Source organism: Ursus maritimus, unplaced genomic scaffold (genome assembly GCF_017311325.1).
Source record: "Ursus maritimus isolate PB19 unplaced genomic scaffold, ASM1731132v1 scaffold_26, whole genome shotgun sequence".
Lineage (NCBI taxonomy): Eukaryota > Metazoa > Chordata > Mammalia > Carnivora > Ursidae > Ursus > Ursus maritimus.
This window is the reverse complement of record NW_024425119.1, coordinates 44,807,506-44,823,760: the sequence shown is the minus strand read 5'-3', so window position 1 is coordinate 44,823,760 and position 16,255 is coordinate 44,807,506. Positions and strand designations below refer to the sequence as shown.

General features: G+C 39.3%; 1 protein-coding gene across 1 annotated transcript; it reads right to left on the bottom strand.

Moving 5' to 3' along the window:
- Positions 1 to 5,118: 5,118 nt before the first annotated feature.
- LOC103682040 (olfactory receptor 9K2-like) lies at positions 5,119 to 6,060 on the bottom strand. The gene has a single exon (XM_040641962.1). It carries the CDS (start codon positions 6,058 to 6,060, stop codon positions 5,119 to 5,121), a length of 942 nt encoding a protein of 313 aa, XP_040497896.1.
- Between the last annotated feature and the right edge of the window lie 10,195 nt (positions 6,061 to 16,255).

Genomic DNA, 16,255 nt, shown 5'->3' with positions numbered 1-16,255 from the left:
AAATTATAAAAAGCCCTCTTAACAGATGAAAGCTTCCCTCACAAGAACTGTGGTGTCCTTGTATGATTGATCAGTATCCAATGTTAAAGGGGCCAAAGATTGACTTCGCATTCTTCCCTCAGTTATAAGTCACTGACTTATTTCAAATTAGCAAACCTGTCTTTCCTTTTGTCTCTCTTTCTCTCTCTCTGTCTCCTTTTCTTACGCGGCGCTGGAACCGTACTTGATGTTAGAGTCTGCACAGCTCCAGCAGGGCGGGAGTCTACGTGGAACAGGTCTATAAGGTTACCATTATATTTTCAGCAAAGTTTCCTCGCTTGCACTGACTGACCTGTAAGTCAATAAATTGATAAGTATGTTATCTCTTCTTCCCATAAGTGTTTTTTTCCAATATAGGTAGGCAAGATCCTACCTAGCATTGTGTATCATACTTGTGGTAGCACTTTTTCAGTTATTTATCAAAGTAGGAAGATGTTGAGTATTTTGCTTGTACTATTCTAGTCCTGAGCTATAACATCTCACTGAATAACTAAAGAGTTCTTCAAAAATAACTTTAAAGAATCACGATCATCTAATTCAATACAAAAACTCTTTCAAGGGTTATAACTACAGGGGAGAAAATACGTGTCTGAAGATACATGGAGTAACTGACAAATGAATGTATTTTCTCTAACAAAAGAAGGACAAGAGCAACTTTAGCCTACATCGTTGCTTATGATTATTGAGGTTTGCAGAGAAAACTACCTCATAGCCCATGTATGTAAATCCACACTCAAGAACAAGTGGGGCTCTGAAAGTTTTCTGACAGTTCTTTTAAAATTACGTTCTGGTGTGCCGTCGGCTTTATCACATTAATTCCTAGCTTAGTGCTTCTATACAAGTAATCAATATTAAAGATCCATCAGGGAGAATAAATAGAACCACAGGAATAATATTTCATTTGTTTTTATTTTAATTTTAGCTTTGATGGTGCAAAAGGTTGGATGTTGCTATGATGTAAAAATCAAAGTCATCTTAAAATTATTTACATTAATGAAAAAAATTCAAAAACGTAGACTGGAGGGTTCCCACAGGCCAGAGCCAGAGCACAGGCCAGGCAGGTGGAGCTCAGGGTTTCCCGAGAAGACAGACAGGGTGTAGTTGGAGCCTGCAGGGTGCACTGTGTGGCTTCAGGAGTGTGGGGCAGACGTGCAGGTCCTGCCGGAGGGGCAGGCAGGGGACAGACTGGGATGCACGGAGCATCGGGAGTGTCTGAGAGAATGGTGGATTCAGGCCTGAGAAGCAGGTGCCCAGACCCAGTCTTCCCAGAGGAAGCCCAATCTCAGGCAGGATCTCACAGTTGGTGGTGGGTAAGGGTGCTGGGGTAAGGAAAAAAACAAAACAAAACATGTGCGTGTCCTGGGTGTCAGAGGCCGCTAGTCCCAGATCATCCATAAGGAGTCTGGCTCCAGTCATCTACCAAGCAAGCCCCAATCCTCATGGATACCTCTCCACCAACTCAGAATCACAGGCTTCAGTCCCTCTCTCCCATGGCTCCAGTAGATGTGGGAAAAGGGCTCTGGCCAAAGGCTGTGCAGCTGCGGGACCTCACAAGGCCAGAAGGAGGGAATGACCTGTGCATGTTTGGGCCACAAATCTATAGCATTCCAGAAGGCCCAAAGCACCAGGGCAACAACTAAGTGGCTTCTGGGCCCCAATCAGATTTCTGCCAAGGTCCAAGCCACAGGAACCAGAAATCACCCAATCATTGGAGACCTCTAGGCCGGCAGACCACACAGCTGCAGGCAAAGGAAGCAAAAAATTTGCCAGGGGTGCCTAGTGATAATACTAAGCGATGCCACTCCCATTTCCATACACTGATTCCTGGACCCATGAATCCTGGCTATGGAAGAACCAGCAGCATTCACTGGATGCAGATTCAGAGCTTATACAGTCTCTGGAGAACCTTACCCTAGCCTGCAAGGTTCATTTAGCTGGTGATGTAACTAGGTCTTCAAAAGGCCATTCCATCATTTTAATAGAACAGCTGCTTTAGGATGATGGGAAACATAGTAAGCAGAGAATTCCATGAGTACGGGCATATTGCTGCTTTCTTTTTGCTATGACGTGAGTTTGCTCAAGAGAAGCAATGCTGTACGTAATACCATGATGGGGGACAAGGTATTCTCTTTCTCCATGAGTGGTAGTATGGCCAGAAGCTTTACACCAGGGAAGATGAATTCATATCTAGAATGTCTATTCCAGCTGGAACAAAACTCTGCCCTTTGCTTGATGGAAGCAGTCCATCGTTGCCACCAGCCTGCTACTAGGTAGCTGGCTGATCACCTCAGGGAAAGGGACCGTACTGGGACTCAGTCTTAGTCTCAGCTGCTGGCAGATTAAGCATTTAGCAGTGGCCCTACCAGATCAGACTCGGTGAGTGAAGGCAAATGTGCTGAGCCCATGCGTAACCCCCATCCCTGCCACCATGCCCACTTTGTTCTGAGATCTCTGGGCAATGACACGGGTGGCTAGGGAAAGGTGCTGACTGATATCCCCAGAAAGGGTCACCCTATCTACTTGATTATTAAAATATCTTCCACTGAGGTCATCCTTTGGTGAGCATTCACATGGGACACAACTATCTTCACATTTTTTGCCCATTCAGAGAGGTCTATCCACATGTTTCTTCCCAAAACTTCATGGAACAAATTTTCCAATCATGTTTCCTCTAAGGGCTAAACCATTTAGAGAAACCACTGGACATAGCCATGAATATGTGTAATTGCATGCCTGGTCATTTCTCCTTCCAGGCAAAGGGAACAAACAGGTGCACTGTTTGAAGTTCTGCACACTGGGAAGATTTTTCTTTGCCATTGTCCCTCAGGAATGTCCCAGAAAGTGTCTGTAGAGCTACAGCCTTCCACTGTCAGGTGAGCCCTGTATATTATGCAGGGGCATTTGCAAAGCAGGCCGAAGACGTCTTTCCCTTTGCCAGCTGACCACAGAGAACTCCTCACGAGGACAGAGGGGCAGGCTGGGAGAGGACGGCAGGGGAGCAGGAGTGGCGAACGTGGGTGTTTGGCCTCTTCTTCAGGGTACTTTCTTGTGCCTTCAGGGTCTGCGTGAGCCTGGTCACATATATACCACCTCCGCTTGATGATGGAGGGCTGCTGTGCACATGCAAATTTAGGGCTTCCTGGGTCAGCCAAACCCCTGGTTCATGGCTGGCAGCTGAGGTTGCATGGTTATGTGGGGGTTTATTGTCAAATGTTCCGTCTCTACCGAGGTCCAGTAACAGACCAAGGGCTGTTTCTCAAAAGCATTCAGCAGTGGCCCTACCAGGTCAGACTGTTATTTGCAGAATATGGCAGGGCTTTACTTCAAAATCCTAAAGGCCTACCCTGTGACCCACATACAGGCTCCAAGTAGAATCTCTATCTGCCACTGACCTTCCAAGCATCATTGGATCTGCTGGACCATGTGGTCCAAGTGGCAGAGCTCTCTGCACAAGCAGCCTGAATCTGTCGCTGAGCCTTCTCCTGGTCTGTGTCCCGCCCAAACTAGCAGCTTTTCAGGTCACTCCATAAATGGACCAGGGTAACAAACCCAATGAGGAATACGTTGTCTCCAAAATTCTAAAGCACCACTAGATGTTGTGCCTCTTTTTTGGTTTTAAGAGGGGCCAGATGCAGCCACTTATCCTTCACCTTAGAATGGCTGTCTTGATATGCCCCACACCCTATAAATTTCACTGACATAGAAGGTCCCTGAATGTTAGTTGGTTATTTCCCACCCTCTGCCACGCAATGTTTTACCAGTAAGTCTAACCTGGTTGCTGCTTCTTTCTCACTATAGCCAATCAGCCTAATGTTATCAATGTAATGGAACAGTGTGATATCTTATGGAAAGGAAAGGTTTTCAAGATCCCTGCAAACTAAATTGTGACAAGGGGCTGGAATTGATAAACCCTTGATGTAGGACAAAGTATTGAACCTGGATTGGGGCCCTTTTAGCTGAAAGCAACTGTTTCCTGTGATCTTTACTAAGAGGTATCAAGAAAAATCACTTGGCCTACCTGGAATTTTTTTAAATAAGCTTACCCCATGGTCCAGGCTCTGCTGCTTGGCTCTTCTGGTCGTGTAAGTCCAATAAAGCTACAACTTTTTATAGCAGATCCATATGCCTGGTGGAGCCATGATATGCCCCAATAAGATTTTAAATAAAAAGAACCTTACATTTTGAAGCAAAGCTTTTTCTCCCTCAAAAAGCAAGCACTTGTTTGAGAAAAAGTCTGGTTTTCAACAGAGCTCTGAATGGAGTGGAGTCTGAATGCCTGCTCGCAAAGCACCAGGCAACCCTGGCACCTGAGCTGCTCACCGAAACCGGGCGTTTTAAGCTGAACTATAAAGTAGGCATTTCCAGAAGTGCTCCATCATCACACTTTTTTTTATTTTAAGTGAGACTGGAAACTAACTAAGTCTAAAATCATAAGTAATTTTTGTTAACAAGTTATTCAGAGTCCCAGCTTCCCTGCTTGGCCCAACTGGTTGACCCTTCCTTAACATATATCAATGAGCTGGTTGAGAAAAATGAGGGAAAAAAATATCAAACTTGCTTTCCAGATGACTTGTCTTCTCAAGTACCTGACTACTCAGAAAAAGAAACAGCTTTATAAAATGTTATTATTTACTGAAGATTCCATTCATCTTCACCAGGAGACAAATCATTATAAGATTAGCAAGCTATTATCAATAGTACTTTCTCTAATAAACATTCTACATCCTGAGCTCAACACCCCACCAAAGTAATTTTTGGCCTACCATCTCAATAGGTCCAGAGAAAAAAAGTTACAACTACATCCTCTTTTACCCACTAGTATAAAGTCATACCTACAAAAAGTGAGGAGTATATTTCTGTTAATAGAATGGCTATAAATTATTGATGCTGAAGATTTAACACTGCTCAGAAGGAAGAGTAAATGATGGATTGCCACTTCTCTTTCCACAGAATTAATTCATTGTGGGATGGTCAACATAAAGGGTCCTTAAGTGACTCAAGCTTGACCCCATATTAAAAGCAAATCAGACTGAAACAATGATGGGGAAGCATTAATGGTGAAATCACAGGAAAGTAGAATTAGTCTAAAGATTTTTTCTTCCAAAGGACTTTTCCCAGTGCTTGTTTGACATCCTTGTTTCTTAGAGAGTAGATCAGAGGGTTTAACATGGGTGTGACCAATATGTAAAATACTGACGCCACTTTACGAAGTTCAGGATTGCTTGGAGGTGTGAGATACACAAAGGAGACCGTCCCATAGAGCAAACTTACCACTCCCAAATGGGAGCTGCAGGTGGAGAAGGCTTTCTTTCTCCCTTCCCTGGAGGGAATCTTCAAGACTGTGGTCACGATGTACATGTAAGACACCACAATAACAACTATTGTAGGCAAAATAATGAAGGCGGCCAAACTGAGAGATACCATCTTATTGACAGAGAGATTGGAACAGGAGATCTTCTCAATTTGGTAAGAATCACAGTAGAAGTGGTCAATGACTCGGGAAGCACAGAAAGACACTGAGAATGTTATGCTGACTTGGAGGATGGAACTGAGCCAGCCACAGAGATAGGAACCGGCCACCAGCTGAGAGCAAAGGCGTCTTGACATGTGGACACTGTAAAGAAGAGGATTGCAGATGGCGATGAAACGGTCATAAGCCATGGCTGCCAGGAGAAAGGCCTCTGTAACCATGAAAAATGCATAAAGAAACAGCTGAGCCACACACCCCACAAAGGAGATAGTCTTCTTCTCAGACAGGAAGTTGATGATGGCTTGCGGGGCAATAACAGTGGAGTAGGAGAGATCAATGAAGGAGAGGTTGCCTAGAAAGAAATACATTGGTGTGTTCAGCTGGGAGTCAGTCACAATGATTGCCATCATACTAATGTTCCCCAAAAGGACCATGCCATAGGCCAGCAGGAATGCGAGAAAAAGGAGAACGTGGAGCTCTGGACGGACCCTGAAGCCTACGAGAATGAAGCCAGTTACATCTGAGTGGTTGCCTGCTCCCTTGTCGCTCATGCCAAGAACCTGCTAAGAGGTACAAGATGAGGTTAAAAACTGAACTTTCTATTTCCCAGTATCATAAACTATCCTTTTTGCTCTTATGGAAGACATTGAAATTTGTGTTACCATCACCTACTTGCCAGCCAATTGTGTTAGGTAGGATGTGTGGTGCCCTTTTCTAGAAACTAAATCTAAGGCATGTTGTGATTGCCCATCAGCACGTAACATGTAAGTTACCTAACGCATAGTTTTCTACTGTGACTCTCCAAACCCAGGGCTCTTCCCATTATAGCACATGTGACATCTACGCATAAAGCATTCTTTCTCTACACCTGTTTAGCTCTTCACTTGGTTTTCACGGTAAGTTTAATATAGCTGAAGGTTTTAGAGATGTATAAGTATGCATTCTCATTTTTAATTATAATTTCAAATTCATTTTATTTTTGATAATGCTTCCAATTTAAAATAGAAGGATCTAATTAAAGACTGATTTAAAGTTCCATGAAGTGACATTAGACCTGAATAGAGGTTAATATTGAAATAGTCTGTGAGAGTTTAGGTTACCAAGAGATTTAATTTGGTATTCAAAATAGAAACCTTGAAAAATAGGATGCATCATCACCTTGTCGAAGTCGACATACCTCAGACACACCACCAGGAGGGGAAACCCGTGCGTTCTACGTTTCCCTGCACAAATCTGTCAAGAAGCCAATTTGATCTTAAATGTCTGTACAAGTGGGAAAAAAAGAGAAAAGAAACTTCAAAATAATGTGTTGATTAAAATTTGGGGTTAGGGAAGAAAAACATCAATTCTGAGAAGAAATTTTATGATGTTTCCAATTAGAGCGAGATCCATATACACATTAAAATTTTTTGAACAGTTAATTTGAATCTGTCACACAGGTAAGTAGTCTGAATTATTTGTCCTATAACTTTGGAAACTCTCTGTTTTCTCCAATACAGTGACACAGCTCTTTCTGTTACTCAGATTTTAAAATCAGTTATGATTTAAACCACCCAACAGAGGGGACAGCTTGTGTGGCTAATCAAGGCCCTAAATGATCTAAGAAGTATTCATTTTTGACTTGGCACATACGGCAGAACCACCATACTCTTCTTGTCCTCCCTCAGGCATGTGACAGTCTGTCTTCTTCATCCTCTGCCCTCGTCCCTCAGCTCCTACTGCTCTCAGCCCATCCTCCTCCTCCTCACCACATATTAACTTTTCTAAAAGTGTTAGCAACTTAGTGCACAAGAGGAGAAAACTGACAACAGCTCAGTAGTAGGACCCTTAGATCTCTTCTTTACCCCACTGCTCCCACAGCAAACGGAAACCCACTGAAATAATTCTACTTAAATTTATTTTTGAGAAAAGCACTAAGTGCCCATGTTAACTTGTACAAGGGTGTTTACACTTTAGGAATAAAGATTTAACGGGAATTTCAGGCATTAGACATCAGATATTAACTGGGTAATGGAACAGGAAAAAGAGATTTTAGAGAAAGGACGAAGGCCTTGTCAACACTACCAAATTCACATCATACAACTGGATATCTGGCAGTATTTTAGCCGAAAATTTTCTTTGTTGTATTTCTAGCTCCCATTGTTATTGGCCAAATTATATTATATTGCCTGAAACTCTATCAGCCAGGATGCAGTGACAGGAAATCATTGTTTTGAGATCGTTATCATTTTTCTTGAGAATAATGTGTATTCATCCAATCGTTCATTTAGTCACTGAACACCATGGGCCACCTAGTGTACACCAGCCAAAATACGGGAAGACACAAGTATCAGAAAGGAGTTTCCTCCCAAAGTACGAGTGCATTGCATTTTCTTCTTTGCCTACCTTTTTATTATGAAATAACCAGTAGTTGTGATTTGCCCTTCAGGGGAAGGGCTATGATTTTTTTGAGGTCATTACTAACGTCTTTTCATAATTTGTAACAAGTAAATGTTACCAATCAGAAAATGTTTTATGCATGAAGGCACACAGACATACTCATGAATGACTAATTATTTGACTGAAATAAACATAACTTTATCTCATTTCTTACCTGAATATTCCTTTCTTTACTTTTCTTGAGCAATTCTCTAATGATAGATGCAAGGATACCAAAGCTATCGTGCTTAATTCTAGAAATATAAAAAAGTTTATAAAACTGTATGAAGGAAATGAAAGACAATGTCGAAATTAAACATTTTTTAAAATTAATACTTCACACAAGACATAAAATCTTGTTTTGAAATACACAGTTTCATTCTGTTTTGGGCTCTGCTCATAATTTAATAATACCCCATTCTTCAATTAAGAGTATCTTTTTAGGGCCACCTGGGTGACTTGTCTGTCTTCAGCTCAGGTCATGATCTCAAGGTCCTGGGATCGAGTCCCACATCGGGCTCCCTGCTCAGCGGGGAGTCTGCTTCTCCCTCTCCCTCTGCTTGCCACTCCCCTGCCTGTACTCTCTCTCTCTCTCTCTCTCTCTCTCTGTCAAATAAATAAATAGAATTTTTAAAAAAGAGAGAGAGAGAGCATCTTTTTATCTCCTTAGTAGTTTTGCTGCCTGAAAATCCCCAGTAATTTTGCACCTTTGTAGAGACAAGAGGACGAAAGCAGTGACCTAGTGAGGCCTCTTCCAACCCAATGAATATTTCTTTATAGAAACTGAAGCAAAAATGCAACTGAGCCCGCAGAGCCACCCCTCACGAGCACGTCTCTCCTGCACTGGGGCATCTCACAGGCCTTGGACTGAGGGAGATGACGGCAAATGGGAATTTAAGCAAGGTAAAGACAAAATCACCAGTGAATAGTGGAGTCCCTGAGGACCTGGGGAATACAGCAGAGGGGTCCTAGTGCCCTTAGGTAGCTCTGCTGAAAGCATTTCAGACAATTACAGCATGGATTGCATGGTAAGGGGTCCCTCAGAAAGAAGAATAAGTCAATTACGGGATGATAACAATAGGAAGCTTCACATCTATCCCATGAGGGCCACATCGAAGAGACAAACAGAACAAATTATATTTACTCTTATTACTCACCTTGAACCGTCTCTGGGTCTTTAGAAAAACTTGTTTTAAGGTTGTGATAATAGATTTTACATAATTTCCATTCCTCAGTTTAATTTCTTCCCTCTACTGTCTCACTGAATTTATCTCCTGATGCTTTTACCTGACAGCCCATAGGCTTGTATTGTCTAGGTTCATTGTCTCTACTTTCTATTTGTATCTTACTCTCTGCTAGATGATTTTTATTTTGCATACTATACCATAAATTATATTACAGACAATGTTACCAGTGTATTCATAATTAAAATTAATCAGCATAAGTCTACTAATAAGTATGACTATTTGAATATAAATGACAATTATCTCAAGGCCTTGTTGCCTCTGGTAGAATAAAACTTGGTTCTAGCTAGATTACAAGTTTGTGGATCCAGATATAAGAATGTACCCGTTTCAATGAAATACAAGAAGTAATGAAAACGTAATGAGCTTTACGGAAATAAACATGTAGAGTTGTATCCGTTCTTAGTACGCCTTATAATGAATTTTGGTTATCAAAGACAATGTAATGCACGAGATAAAATGTTTAAATAAAATTTTCTTTAACGTACTCATCAGCTAGCTATTGCAAAAATAAGGTATAAAAAGGAAACAAAATTTCAGGGTCCTGTAGCTTCAAGGGACTGGGGTCATCAACTAGGCAATTCTGTTGATCCTGGCTACGCGGTCTTGACTGTTGGCCGGTTGAGGATGGCCTTACCTGGGATGACGGAGGCAGCCTGTCTCTTCTCTGTAGTGTCCTCTCTTGCAGCAGGAGACCTGGGCCTGTCTTACAGTGATGGTTGAGAGAGAAAAGTGAAAGCAGAAATGCAGCAGCACTTTTCAGTGTAATGATCCCATGGGCCAAAGTGGGTGACATGGCTGACTCAAGGCATGGGGCCTGGGTGGGATAGCACACAACTGCATAGCGTGGAGTGTGTCAAAGGGAGGGGTGAGGAATTGGGATCATTTCAACATAGGACTATGTCCTGAAATGGAGTCCCATTGGTCCTTTTTGAAAGGCTTTACCACAGGTCCCTGGCATAAACTCCCTGTTAGAATGAGGAAAACTTCTCAAACTTCCAAGTGATTATCCGTTGGCTATTTTGAGTTTTTCTTTCTTGTGTCTATTAGAAATTCCATTTCTGCATTTGCTTTTTCCCACACAGAGGCCAATAATATTCTTCGAGGTTATTGGTGGTTTTTTCCCCACCTTCTTGTACTTACAGAATGATAGTCATACTTTGTCATTTAAATTTATTATAAAATTGTCATGAGATTCAGTTTTGCTTGCAAGATGCTGTACTTTCATGTGGCTATTTGGGAAGTCTTGCTATTTTTTTTCTACTTTATTCATCTGTCCTTTGTTCCATATTTTTTTCTGCTTTATTATGGATTGAGTATTTTTATTATTCAATTTATCCCCTTTGTTTATTTATCAGCTATAACCTTTTGTATTGTTATGTTAGTGGTTGCTTTCAGATTTGTAGTATACATTACAAACTTACCAGAGTCTATCTTCAAGTAATACTATAGCAATCCATGCATATTAAAACAACTTTATATAATCTACTTTTATTTCTCTCCTTTCCTAATCATACATTTTTCTCAAAGATTTTATAAATTTGGTCATACATTATAATCTTTTTATTTAAACAATTATTTTAAAAGATATATAAATAAGAAAATTATTACATATTTACGCATGTAATTCCCATATCCTGTGGGCTTTAGTCCTTTTGTAAAGATCTGTATTTCTCTCTGGTGTCATTAATCCTTCATCAAAGGATTTCCTTTAACACATCTTATAGTGTGGATCTGTCAGTGATAGTCTTCGACAGCTGCACGTTTGTAAATGTCTTTATTTCACCTCCATTTTTTGAAATATATTTTCACTGGACATAGAATTTAGGTTGACAGTTTTTCCATTTGGCACTTTAAAAGGTCTTTTCTCCAGTGTATTCTCACTTGCATTTCTTCCTGTAAGAAATCCACTGTCATTCTTATGATTGTGCCTCCATTTGTAATGTGGGGGTTTTTTCTTCTGCTTTTAAGATTTTCTCGCTATCGCTGGTGGTGAACAATAATGATCATGATGTGTCTCAGTATAAGTTTCTTCTTGTTTCTTAAGCTTAGAGTTTGTTGGAAATCTTAGATGTGTGAATTTCTAGTTTTCACCAAATTTATATAATTCTAAGACTTTATTTCTTAAATCTTGTTCTTGCTCCCTCCTCTTTCCTCAGGGACTCAAATTACACATATCTTAAGCACTTAAAGCTGTCCTACATATTACTGATGCCCTTTTCATTTTAAAAATTATTTTCTCTTTATGTATAGCTTCTATTGCTATGTTTTTAAATTCACTAATCTTTTCTTCTAACATGTATAATATGCTGTTAATCTCATTCAGTGTATTTTTCATCATAGACATTGCAGTTCTTATCTTTAGAAGTTTGATTTGGGTCTTTTAAAAACCTTCCATGTTCTTCCATAACTTTTAGAACATATAGAATTCAGTTATAATTGCAATGTCCTTGTCTACTAATTGCAACATCTATTTTAGTTCTGGATAAATTTCCATTGATTGATTATTCTCATTATGGATCATGCTTCCTGCTTCTTTGTATATCTCATAATTTCTTACTTGATGCTGGATATTTTTGCATTACTATGAATATTCTTGAGCTTTTATCTAGAATGTATTTAGGTTGGGTCTTCCTTTTGTGATTTGGTTGGTAGGTTCAAAGCCATGCTCAGTCTAGGGCTAATTATTCTCCACTACTGAACAAAGACCTTCCTAAGTATTCTATGCAATGTCCCATTAACTGTGAGGTCTGATGAGAACAGGCACTATGCCAGCACTGTTTAAGATTGAGTACTGTTTCTGTAAATCCTTTTGGATATTTTTTTCCACGTTCATATGCTAGTCAATATTCTGGTGATTACTCTGCAGGTATCTGGGGAATCTCTATGTGCTGTTCTCATCTTTCCAGGACTCTGTCCTACAAACTCTGCCCTTGGTTTATCTGAACTCTGAGCTCTCTCTTTAACTCAGTGAACCCACCAGGCTCTGCCTCAGTTTCTTCTTCCTGCACCATGAGCTAATGCTCTCTCAAGCCAGTAAACTGGGGCAATCTTGTAAAATTTGCTTTGTCTTTGGGACCGCTTTGCTGCCTTACACATTAAAAAGTATTGTTTCAAAGATTTTGTCTGAGTATTTTGGCTATTTCAGGTGAGAGGCTCTTGTTACTTTATCTTGACTGGAAGCTGAAGTTTATGGATTTTTAAATATCAAAAAAAACCCACCTCTTTTAATTTTTCAGTTGGTGATTATTATATATATTGAATGGATCCTAAAGAAATCTTAGCTGAAGACCTCACTACTGAAAAAAATACATACAAAAAAAATTATATGATATTATGGCCCACAAATCAGAGCATTGTTTAAGAAGTTTAACAGAAGTAATCCACACTGCATTCACAATGAAGGTTTCCCTAACAAACAAGCCAAGAGCCTTCCCATTGGGATTTATTACACCCAAGTTAGGTGGGGTTAGTAATTATTTTTTAATGAAATTTGAATTAATTAATTCTGAAGTAATTTTTTAAATCCTTTTGTCTTGCTGCCATGTAAACATATCCAGGCTTGGTGATTTTTTTTTTTTTTTTTTGGTCACTCCCAATGTTCTTATTTCATATTAACTTTCAGTATAAACCCAGTTACTAAAAAAGAGAACCACAGTTATCCAACCTGGAGATATGTAGGGCGTTTTAGTATGTCAATATATTATTCACATAAGCCATTGGAAGTAGTCTTCTAATATGATGGCATTAAATTATTTTTGAAGTGAAAAAAAGGCATAATCAAGCACCTTGCCTTTTCAGCATTTTTAAATATCTAATTTAGATATGAATAGAACAGGTTCCAGAAGAGCTAGAGTGAAGATAAGAAAGAGGAGGAAAAAGTAAATTAATTCATCCATATAAAAAATAGTGAACAAAAAAGGGCTATTACATAATCTGTCTAATAGGATTTAATATTTGATATACAGTATATTGTCATTTAGCAATTACTAAGTCAAAATTACCTTCTTTGACCTTAACTATTAACCCTAGAAAATATCCCTTGGTAAATAACCCCCTATGCAAATTACAATGGTGTGAGGATTTTATTACATTGTCACTGATTCTTTCACTTAGACCTCAAAAATATATATGTTATCAGATGCAGAAAATAAATAGAATTCAGAAGGAGGATGTGAATGTTAAGAAATATCATAACCATCTTAATAGAGAGTCCTATCAAAATGAGAAAAAGTAGTTTTCATTTTTTAGTTTTATGAGTTCATAAATAATTAACCTGGGAATTAATTAAAATTAAAATGGTCAGCCCACCCTGGTTCTGCCAAAACTAATTGACACACCACTCTTGATTGCCCACTTGCCAGCTATTCTTATCCTCCTTTTTTTCCAGTTATTGGAAGCCACTTGTACTTTATGGGCCCTTCCATAGCACACCTAGTCTTCCAGAGGTGATTTCTTGAAATAAAAATTTTGTTATTTCAAACCAATTGTGATCATTTTTAATTTCTCATAACGGTGATTAGTTTATTGTGAGCATATGGTACAACTCTGTCCAATAAGACATAAAAAGGAAATTTACACTATTGCTGGTAAAGTTTTTCTCAGTTTCATAGAGGGGTGTATGTCATATTGACTATTACGCTGAAAATTCACAAAGGAAAAAGCATTTAACATTGATCCTGTCTTTCTGACAGGAACTCTACTTCAGGAAAAAACAAACTATCCTATCAAAAAAATGGCAGCTAATAAATGTAGAGGACATTAAAGAAATAACAACATTCCTCAGTGCATGCTAAAGCCATTAGCTGAAAGAATGAAATAGAACTAGGTATCAAAAGAACATGGTATCGAAGAATCATACATAAATTATCTGCTGTTGTAAATGGGACAAAAACTTCACATAATTTCACATTGGTAAGGTCAGCTGAAATCACGTTTATCCCACGGTAAGGCTTTGATGCACTAGTGGGGTACAACTTAGCATGATAGCTATGTACTAGGTGATTCCACGATAGCTATGTACTAGGTGATTCCATGATAGATATGTACTAGGTGATTCCACGATAGCTATGTACTAGGTGATTCCATGATAGATATGTACTAGGTGATTCCATGATAAATATGTAACAGGATGTCACGAGAATAGATCTTTGAAGTATTCTTGCCAAAAGGGTTAAACTGAATTGAGCCTTTCGATCTAACTTCCAGTTTGCAAGAAATACAAAAAATTTGCAAGAAATACAAAAAGCAAAAGAAAAATTAACTATCATCCCAATGAAATAATAAGACCAGTCCACATGGGTCATTGTACACAACACGAGCCTGGTCTCTACCACAAATCAATAGCAGGGAAAGTGCTCAACTGACCCTTGATTTTTAAAAAAACTGACATACAACCAAATACAGTGAGTGTTCCTTCATTCACTCTTGGTTTTAACAAGCCACTCATAATTACATATTTTAGGAAATCAGGGATTTTTATGGTCAGAACGTTAAGTGACATAATGAATTACTAGTAATCTGTTTAGGCATAAAAGGAATTGAAATATTAGCTCTCAAACTAGCATGGTGAGTATATAGATGTGGATTTTACTATTATTCTGTCTATTTTATTATTGTCTGCGTATTTGGAAAATTTTTATTATAAAGAACCTGTTTATTTTAAGGCCTACAAGGTAGAGAATTAACAATTTCTTCCTTTAGGTAAAATAATAAATTACTATCTGAAACTCCTGCAGCTATCATGTGACCATAAATGGCATTGCTGGCCTGCTGAGGATGGCAGAACAGAAGGTAGGGACAACCTGTGTCCCTGATGTGGTCCTTGAGCCACTGAACCCACCCTAGAATCAAGGTATCCTCAGCAACCTTGTTATATCAAATAATAGACCCCTTAAGTTTTCAACTATTAATAGTGAGTTTTTAGTTACTTGTTGCTGCTTCGTATTTGACTCAGCACATATGACTGGAAAGAAAGATGGGAAAGAATGTTTTGAACATGTAATCTTTTTTTTCCTAAGATTTTATTTATTAATTTGAGAGAGAGAGGGAGAGAGAGAAAGCATGAATGGGGGGAGGGGCAAAGAAAGAGGGAGCAGCAGGGAGCCTCGCATGGGGCTCAATCCCGGGACCTCAAGATCAGGACCTGGCCAGGCACTTAAGCAACCGAGCCACCCAGGAGCCCCTTGAGCATGTGATCTAATAAAAATTAGACTGCTTAGAAATAATTGAAGCACTAACAAAGTCAAAATTGGAATCAATCAACGAGGTTGCCAAATGTGTGAACTCTACTCCCAATAAGTGAGAGTAGCATTAAACTGGGGGAAATCCACAGACACACACACACACACACACACACATCTTAAAGCTCAAGCCTACTCAAAATGCTATCCTGTTTTTCTTTAAAAAAAAAAAAAAGTAAAACAAAAATCTTTTAAAGAATAAGATAGGCAGTTCTCAGCTTGTTGACATGGAGTGTTGATGTGGAATTCCAAATCAGTGGAGCTGCCTGTCGGGGCTCTGTTTTCTAACTTCATCAAAGCAAGCCTGCAGACCCCTCCTTTCACTTTTCTACTGGCTGAGCCATAGCCAAATTCTTCTTAGTTTAAAAAACAGAACAAGGGGCGCCTGGGTGGCTCAGTGGTTAAGCGTCTGCCTTCGGCTCAGGGCGTGATCCCAGGGTCCTGGGATCAAGCCCCACATCAGGCTCCTCCGCTGTGAGCCTGCTTCTTCCTCTCCCACTCCCCCTGCTTGTGTTCCCTCTCTCGCTGGCTGTCTCTCTCTCTCTCTCTGTCAAATAAATAATAAATAAATAAAATCTTTAAAAAAATAAAAAATAAATAAAATTAAAAAATAAAAAACAGAACAAAACAACAACCACCAAAATAAAAAACCTGGAGGTATTTGCACATTAAAATGATCTTCTTAAAGCCCAGCCAGAAAGAAAGAAGAATTTGATTATTACTTTGGAAATCTCTAGCCATGAGTTCCTTTACTCAGTAAATGCACTTTCAAAGTCAGAATAAGGTTTCTATCTTTAAGGTTATACTTAAAGGTGAATAAATTTGACTACATTTAAATCTTT